This window comes from Sinocyclocheilus grahami, unplaced genomic scaffold (assembly GCF_001515645.1).
Source record: "Sinocyclocheilus grahami isolate Dianchi unplaced genomic scaffold, SAMN03320097.WGS_v1.1 scaffold563.1, whole genome shotgun sequence".
In the NCBI taxonomy this organism is placed as follows: domain Eukaryota; kingdom Metazoa; phylum Chordata; class Actinopteri; order Cypriniformes; family Cyprinidae; genus Sinocyclocheilus; species Sinocyclocheilus grahami.
Window position 1 is genome coordinate 368,455 of NW_015505742.1, and position 9,642 is coordinate 378,096.

General features: G+C 32.6%; 1 protein-coding gene across 1 annotated transcript in view; it reads right to left on the bottom strand.

Moving 5' to 3' along the window:
* LOC107556266 (receptor tyrosine-protein kinase erbB-4-like) overlaps nucleotides 1-9,642 on the bottom strand; it is a 153,550-nt gene that overhangs the window by 24,197 nt on the left and 119,711 nt on the right. Inside the window, exons 6-16 of the mRNA XM_016239335.1 lie at nucleotides 9,319-9,437; nucleotides 8,955-9,096; nucleotides 8,659-8,772; nucleotides 6,604-6,730; nucleotides 6,401-6,474; nucleotides 5,667-5,757; nucleotides 3,843-3,850; nucleotides 3,619-3,751; nucleotides 2,397-2,490; nucleotides 929-1,083; nucleotides 120-164 (exon numbers count right to left, since the gene is read on the bottom strand). Of these exons, the coding sequence (XP_016094821.1) occupies nucleotides 120-164; nucleotides 929-1,083; nucleotides 2,397-2,490; nucleotides 3,619-3,751; nucleotides 3,843-3,850; nucleotides 5,667-5,757; nucleotides 6,401-6,474; nucleotides 6,604-6,730; nucleotides 8,659-8,772; nucleotides 8,955-9,096; nucleotides 9,319-9,437 (1,102 nt within the window). The remainder of the gene's footprint in view (nucleotides 1-119; nucleotides 165-928; nucleotides 1,084-2,396; nucleotides 2,491-3,618; nucleotides 3,752-3,842; nucleotides 3,851-5,666; nucleotides 5,758-6,400; nucleotides 6,475-6,603; nucleotides 6,731-8,658; nucleotides 8,773-8,954; nucleotides 9,097-9,318; nucleotides 9,438-9,642) is intronic.

The window sequence follows — 9,642 nt, forward strand, 5'->3', positions numbered from 1 at the left end:
AATTTAATTTAATTTAATTTAATATTTTTTCAAATATTCTTTCTGTGCATCAAATATTTTTATTTGCTTTTTTATTGTAATTTGTCCTTGGTCAAAGCTGCACTTGTGAAATATCTTACCTGTCCAACATGCCAATGCAATCTTGTACTCTGGGTCCAGTACAACTGCAACACAGAAAATTATATAACAATTTATAATTAATATACTTGAGTTGCATTGCAACAGACTGGTAGATTTTACCAGTATTATTCAAGTACTATTCACCATGGTGCCATTTCTAATACTGTCCTAAATTTATCCAGATAAAAAATAACAAAATGAGTAGCCTAAAAAAATTATAAATAAAAATGATAATCTAACTATTATATGATACATTACAGTTATGTTAATGTAAGAGAAAATGTGCTTAACCATCATGAAAATGTTACAATAAAAAAATAGCCTTTATTGTCATCATGCAAAATATAATTTATTATATTTTCCTTTGATTTGACATGTGACCTGGACATGTTTTTGTGAGATTCGCCAATCCAGGTAAAAAAAATTAAAAATAAAAATAAAAGTTTTGAGCAGAGAATTGTCAGCCAATAAGGGCATGGAACCCTTAACGTGACTATTACAAATTAAACACTAAATACATGTTAATAATTTTGCATATTATTGGGTTCAGGCTATTTATGTAACTCCTATAAATTTCCAGTTTCCAGCTAAACCAGTTGTGAACCACTGATCTAGGAATTCAAGAACCTGTTTTTTTCTGCTCTCAAATCCCCCAGGCCCATGCGTCTAACTGAATGCGGTAACCACGACGGCATTACCCACATGGGCAATTAGGTTAGTGCTCTGGGCATATTGTGCTTGATGCAGTTAAAGGAAGGAAAGAAGCTTACAAATAGATTTAAGTGCAAACACAAGCAAACAGTCGTACCCCTGGGTGCAGTTGGGGTGGCAGGGATGGCACTCATTGTTGGTCTCGGCATATTTGAAGATGAAGCTGTTTGCTCCCTGCAGACCATCAGGGCATTTCTCCACACAGTTGGGTCCATCTTTGAGATGCAAGCACTTCACACAGTGATCTGGACCCTGTAATGGGAGACGAGAGAAAGATGTAAGATTAGGAAATGAAAAGTGTCTTAAGAGACTGAAGCATTGTTTTAAAAGGGGAAAGGAAACATTTAATGAAACAAACACAGTCGTGTAATATCATTTTGACTTTTCCTAACACATTCAAAATCAAAATCTTTTGAAGTTCTAAAGGACTTTCAGGTCTTTGCCGTTCAAAGGTTTGGGGTTGCTATGATTTTTTTATGTTTTTTTGTCTCTTATGATCACCAAATCTGCATTTATTTGATCAAAAATACAGTAAAAAAAAATTATAAAAAATATATATATATATATATATTTTTTTTTTTTTAAATGTTGATACAATTTCAAATAACTGTTTTTTACTTTAATATATTTTAAAATGTAATTTATTCCTGTGATGACAAAGCTGAATTTTCAACATCATTACTCCAGTCTTTAGTGTTACATGATCCTTCAGAAATCATTCTAATATGCTTTGTTTTTTTTAAATAAATAAATAAATCTTATTACCTTATTATTTCATACTATATTGAAAACAGTTGTTCTGCATAATATTTTTGTGGAAATTATATATTTTTTTATGCTTTTTTTGGATGAATACAAAGTATTCAAATAAAAATCTTTTGTAACATGTAAAAGTTGTTTATGCATCCTTGCAGAATAAATAAATATATATCTTAAAATTTTGCAGCAAAAAAAAACAAAAATCAAACAAACAAAAAACATTCTGTCCCTAAACTTTTGAACGGCAGTGTAAATCTATGTCATTTCACCTGTTTTACTGTCCAACAAACAAAAATCATAAGTCCATCTGGTAAGGCAAGTAAAAACACTTCTCTATAAAACAAATAAAATAAAGAAACATTCATGTAATTTAGATAGTAATACCACATATGCAGGACATTTGGGGCATGTTATGCACCACAGTTTAATTCTTTGTGTAAAGGGATTTGTCCCAATGTAAGTATAACATATACATTAAAGGCAAGCACCACTAATAAACAACCTCTTTGCATCAATAATATGCAACTGCATGATATAGCATGGTTAGCCAAGCCTTGCATCATCTAATACGGTCTGACGATACATTCTGAATGAGGCTACAGACAGGATTTAATTTTGAGACTAAAAGTGGATAGCTTAATTTGTTTCTAATCAATACCACTCTGTTTCACACTATATGCAGACTGGAGCTATGATGAGATGAGGACGCTTTTTCTGTTGTTTCACGTCAAGGTTGTCAAGTTTTAATTAAAGCAAAAACAAAATCCAGTAACTAATATAGTCTCAGATGGCTTTTAGGCTCGTACCGGACCATGGCAGGTCAAACTTTTCTCTCCGGCTTTTTCACACTGGCTGTCACACTCAACACAAACTGAGCCATTGGTGTACTCTCGAACATCCCTAGAACAGATAGAGAACAATGTGTTATGAGCCAGCTATTGTATACTGTAGTACATTCTACAAAAACAAGTATATAGCAAAATGCACTGTTTGACAAATATGCACGGTTTGCATGACATTGAAGGCCTTTATACTCAGTGACCAGGGGCTGCTTAAATCCAAATCTAGGTCAATTAACTAAACAGACTTATAAGAAAAGCAATACAAGTGGAAACAGCTTAAGGAGCCGTCAATAACTATTCTCATTTGTTTCTGCTGTCGATAGTTTCATTGAGAGTATTCAAAAAGAGTTTCCAATGAGCAAAGAACGAAAGCTTATCAATGAAGTCCTGAAAGCAGTATCTAAGATGTAACGAAATCAAACCTCCAGTGAATGAGTGCCAACGGTATGAGGACTCAAAAAGGAAAAAAAAAATAAAAATGCATGGTTCCCTAACTGTATATATGTAAGATCAGAAATGTTTTGCTATAATGTTTTGCTCTTTGTAATCCTGAATTTAAATGATTACCATTCCATTTTTGTATTTATTTAGAGAACATTTTTCCTTTATTAAAAATGTTAGAGCTGACATTAGAGGTTATGTATAATTAAAACGTGCAATGAATACAAGCTATATTTTCACCACACAAGTATTTCTTAAATTCTTAACTCAATCTTGGATGCCACAAACACATTTGCAAACAAAAGCCTAGCATTGCATATTTTGCCTGTTCTTTTCAATGTCTGTTTCCATGTCTCCATGTTATTTTTTTTTCCGCCTGCCAGAAAAGCAAGGGAGTCGGTCTATTCCTTTGAGTTATAAATAGCATTAAAAGCATTTTGATCCCTTGATCTTGATAGACTGATCATGATAGTCATACTGCAGATATATCTTTGGAGCCAGCGGCCCGTCTGAACAAATATGCATTTGAAAAACACATTCATATTAAGGCAACAGCAAGCTAAAGTAGTATAAGATTTTATTTATTTATTTATTTATTTATTTATTTATTAATTAATTCATTCATTCATTCATTCAGTCATTCGTTTATTTATTTATTTTAAATACAACTTTGAAGAAAAAACAAGTTCTATACATGAGCATAGTGACACCACAAATGATTTGTTTGCACACATACAGTACTCACCCATAATATAAGTTGCAGGACTTGACACATGTCTTTCCTCGGCTGAAGTATTTGCACGAGAGACACTGGTCTGGACCAGGTCCCCAGCATCCTTCCTCCGAACACAACGGATCACAAACCATCTGCTCTTTAGCTGGAAAAAAATACACAGATGCACATGAACAGAAACAAAGAAAACACTGCAATCAGTTCATTCATTTGGAACTTAGATGTCTCCAACCTACAAATATGGCTGTGAAATTATGATATTCATGAAATATTTATTACTCAAATCACCTTCAGAAAGCTTGTCAGGTTTCTTGACATGCTTTAAAAGGTTACTATTTTTAGCTATTAGTTACAATAGCTATTACTTTATTTCTATTACTACTAATTAAAACCATTAATTATTGACAGGGAATGTTTTTTGTAAGAAGTAAATAGTGTATTTATTATAGTGAAATGTGCATGTTTCAAGCTGATATTTAGAGAGCAGGGACCACATCAATCAATCATTACTGTTCAAAATATAATTATATTTAATTATATTGTTATATTAAAAATAATAATATTTTTATTCAAACTGGACAGCTAATTCAGCTTCACTTTTCTTCACATTAAAGCAGGATATAATTGAAGATGTCACTGATAAATGGCAACAATGCTACAGGAACTATTTTGAGTGTCACATCCGCAGGGAGTGAACATTTTTCACTTGGATCTAATGTGAAACAAGGGAATTCTTAGAAGTAGTTAATGAGGACATTTCTGAATATATTACTAAAAAAATATTTAAATCATTTAAAGTATGAGCAAATCTGTGAAAAGATTCAACCCAAAATTGGACAGGGAAAGTACACTTGGGACAACAACACACATTTGCCAATCCTCTGAAAGTACAAAGGCCTATTAGATTTCACTAAACTAGTCCAGCAGTGAGTTTTGGACATAGTTTAGTGAGTTGGATGAGGGAAACAGGCTTTACTCATGGGTATCATCAATCCACCTATAGTTCAGCCACATAACTGTGACACAATATTCTGAAATAATTTTCTAACATTTAATTAAATATAGTAAACATTATTATTATTATTATTATTATTATTATTATTATTGTTGTTGTTGTTGTCATTATTGTTACCATTGTTGTTGTTGTTGTTAATATTAGCTAATTGAATTGAAATTATTAAAATAGTAATAGTAGTAGTAATACATAATTTAATTAATAATCACTTAAAATGTAATTCATTAAAATGATGATGATGATGATGATGATAATAATATCAAATTTAATTACAAAATATCATACAAATACAACAACATCAGCAATTATAGAAATAATAATAATAATAGCAAAGTCACTGAAATGATTAAAACAACAACAACAACAACAACAACAACAATAATAATAATAATAATAATAATAATAATAATAATAATAAATACTTTTTATAAACAATCACAGTGAAACAAAATATTTTTAACATTTATTAAATAATATTATTGGTCCCACTTTATATTAAGTGGTCTTAACTACTATGTACCTACAACAAAAAATAAGTACATTGACTTATTGTGTTCTTATTGTATTGCAAAACACTTTTGCTGCTATTGAAGTGGGATACAGGTAAGGTTAGGGACAGGTTTGGTGGTATGGGTAGGTTTAAGGGTGGGTTAAGGTGTAAGTGATGGGTCAACAGTGTAATTATAAATGGAATTAGGGAAAATAATTACATATGTAATTACATACAGGTATTTTTAAAATATAAGTAGAATGTGAAAACGTGTATGTACACAATAAGTGCATTGTATTAAATGATTAATTTAAACGCAAGTACATAGTAGTTAAGGCCAGTTAATATAAAGTGGGGCGATATTTTAATTGACTATTCTCAATAGCTATCAGTTGTGTACAATCATAAACATCATTCAAATTTTTAACTCCTTATTAGGATTTATCAACATTAAAACCAAAGGTATGAACAAATTATTGAATGTACACAACTGTTGTGAATCTGGTGATGATGATGATGATGATGACTTTCAACTACAATTTTGTGATAATTTACCTATAAAGAGAGCGTCCTCCAATGGTGGCAAGGTTCAAGAAAACGCCAAGATCTGTCATGTTCTCCGGCCAAGACTGAATGTTCAAGAAACCTATGAAAACACAGAACAAATAAAAAATATCCATGCTTTTAAATACCCTGAGAATAAAACAAATAAACAAACAAGTTTGTTACTATGACAGCAGACATCGGCTTGGGGTATCGCCACAGGTCCAGTGAGTGCAATATTATTTACAGCCTGTCAGACAGTATAAAACGACCCTATTACATTGAAATGAAAGTATATTAAGGGAAATGATTGCGCTAATTAAAAGAACGAGTTCCATTACCACAAAGTATCATTTCTTCAGATGCACATTGTTTTAATTACCAGTTTGTTGTCTTGTATTGGGTGAAATGTGTGTAAACTGAGGGCACACCAATGGCGCACAAGAGAGCAGTTTCTGAGTTTCATTTTGAAAACGTTGCTTTGCTGCTTCACTCCATTAGCTATTTGGCACAATCATAAGAATAAGTTGAAAGTGACAAAAGGCTTTTAACATGATTCATAGTTCATTCCTTTGAGGCTTTATAAACAAATAAATATTGTGTACCGCATTAACATAAGGTTTTGTGACATAGAATATTTCCCAACTCAAAGGATAAAAGTTAATGTATGAAGAAATAAAGAAAGTTGATGGTTTTACGCAAGGCTACACAGGTTTAATGGGCTGTCATGTGATGGATATGCTCACCTGTGATCTCTCTGACGGTGCGGAATACATTTAGCCGATCAGGGTCCAGAGCTTTTATGCCATGAAACATGTCCCTGTTAAAAATAAAACACAAAAAGAAAACAGAAAAAGGGTTATATAAGTTAGACCATGTATGGGATATATATGCTAGACAAAGCTTTAAGGATATATAGGCCACAAACAGATAAATAGACTGGACTCACCCTTTAATGCCTGTGATGAGGAAGATGAGGTTGCCATTGATTTTGGTGCAATTGACAAACTTCTCAATGTTGCTGGAATCTACAGTTTGAGCCGTTTGAAGACTGCCGGTACCTATACCATCACACACTGAACACCACAAACAACCAATCTATCAACATTTATCATTTATACAACAAAACTGAGGTCAAACACTTGGTTTAATAATTCTGAAAGGTTATTCTCAGGTGTTGTTTATGTTGACTAAAACTAAAAACTAATACTAATTTCCATTAATTGAAATAATACTGAAATAAAATGAAAGATACATATTAGAAGAAAAAATGTTGCCTTGGAAATTAACTAAAGTTGAAGTTGAAGTATTACAACTAAATTGGAAACAAATAAATAATAAAACAAAATAGACATAATAAAAAAAAAACAAGACGGATGAATTTCTGCCTCAGAATACATATACGGCTCGAAAGTGATCTTATTCAAATAGCTTGCTATCTACGTAGAAACCGGCTGCAAATTGAAACAGCAGTTTCAGACTCAAACAACCCATAACAAACTTGCTGCGTGTTTTCTTTTCAGATTTTCTAAGCTGGCAGACACGTCAGAGACTAAATGCAAAAAAAAAAAAAAAAAAAGCTAAAAAATGTGTCAATTTCATCCGATGTCCCCTTTAACAGATTCTCAAAGACATGTTGACACACATTGTAAAATGAACTGAAAAACTGGCTTGATCATATTTCACTGAAGAAAAAGAGTTATTCAAACATCAAGCGAGTCAATTTCCCCCTCATTATGAGCCTAATTATGATCAAATGCGAGTCATATTGAGATTGACTAATATGACCCAGTTTGGTGCCTGGGCCCATTATCACTTCTGCTTATTTTGTGGTCATCCCTCATTAATCTCTATTGAAAAACAACAAACTTTTGTTGCAATCATGACAGAGGAGACCAATAACGTGTTTACTCTTTACATACTTTACAGTTTTACATGCACTGCAGGTATACGATTCCTCTGCTTTTTAGACTATCTGGAACTAGCAAGAATTTCTCATGGCTGGTTAGCGCTGGTTTGGCTGGTTTATTAATAAAAACTAGAATGGTATTTCTGGATGATCAAGGTAGTCTTTTGTTGGTTAACATGGCTAAGAAGTCTATTCGAGACACCAGAACACCAGCATCCAAAACACAAAATATGCTGGTCTTTTCATTTCAGAGACAGTCTAAGAAGGGTAGATGGAACTAATGAAAGGAAAATTAATGGGAGAAAGCATAATGCTTAATTTGGTGGATGTAAAGTCCTGACTTTTAGTTAAATAGTCAACTGCTTTTTTGATCATCTTTGTTTACTCTCAAATGTGAATATGCATTAGCTGGATCAGCCTGAAAAATACACATTTAATTTCCTTTTATACAGTATATATCCTTTAAAAATAAAAATTAATCAATCAATCAATCAATCCTTTTATATTCAGCAAGGAGGCATTAAGTTGATCAGAAGCAACAGTAAAGACAATTATAATGTTACAAATGTTTTCTATTTCAAATAACTGCTGAACTTTCTATTCATCAAAGAATCCTGAAAAAAAAGTACAGTTTTCACAAAATTATGAAGCAGCACTTCTGTGATGTTTGTTGATCATCAAATCCAGCATATAAGAAGTATTTCTAAAGGATCATGAAATACATGGATACACTGAAAACTAGAGTAATGATGCTGAAAAATCAGCTTTGCATCACAGGAATAAATTACATTTTTAAACATATAAAAATAGAAAACAGTATTTTTAAATTGTAATAATAATTGACAATATTACACTTTTACTGCATTTTTTTTATCAAATAAATGCAGCCTTGGTGAGTATAACATACTTCTTTCAACAACATTAAAAATCCTGAATTATAGTGCACATTATGAAGTATTATTTACACTAAAGAAGGAAAATGTACCATTACCTGCATGGCTGCCAAGTGAACTTAAAGGGACTTTCTGGATCTATGTATCATCATCCCACTAAAGTCAATAAGAGAACTAAACAACCTTTGCGAATATCACTGACCTTTCGGACAGATGTCAGTGCATGGGATGCACATCTTGGTGTGATTTTCCTCAACCTCCATCTTGTTGCTCGGACAGGCTCTGACACAAGAGTTGTGATCCACCACAAAGTTATCTGAGATCCAGACAGCAGAATATTTGAGTATTAGCTGTGCAATGATAGTCTGAGGTGGGGAAAGAACATTTCTCAAATTGGAATTTGAGGCTAACAATCCTTTTTTTTTTAAAGAGTAGTGACCATGAGAAAGTGATTGTTTGTTAAATTAGTAATATTGTTCTCCAAGAAACCTTACTTACGTGGGCATTTCTTGACACAGAAAGCTCCATAGGTGTATTTGGCGTTGGGATTGTGCTCGAGCTGGAAGGTTGTTGGATTGTAGACGAATGGCTGAGGACATTGTGTCACACAGGCCCCGCTGTCATTAAAGTTGGTACAAGCCTGAGAACAAAAAACAGTCATGTAATTATGTGGTCGATCAACAAAACATGACTATAATGGAGAAACACCTCTGCAGAGCTTTAAGTGTTTTCAACACACAATACAGCACAACATCACCATGAAACTACTTTAAAAATGAAGTGAGCAGGCATTTGTCAATACCTCTAGTACACTTTAAAATCATGCAGAATGAGGTATAAATACAGGAAGATGTTGACATACGAAGCAGTCTGTGTCTTTTGGTCCGAAACAGCCTCCTGCACATTCACGGTGACAGCAGTTACTGACGTACGGACCAAAACAGCGTCCATCACACTGCTCTGCACACACTGTCTTTGTCACTGTATGATTATGAAAATAGATGGAGAGAGAAAGAAAGAAAGAAAATAGTTTATTCACAGAAAAAAAAAAATTCTATACCAAGTACCAATAAATACTGTATGTGCTACTATGGTGGGCAAATTCTTTATTTGTCTTCATTCATTCAAATAATGGCAATTCCTGATTCAACATACAAAATAATGATTTATTTTAATTCAACCCCCC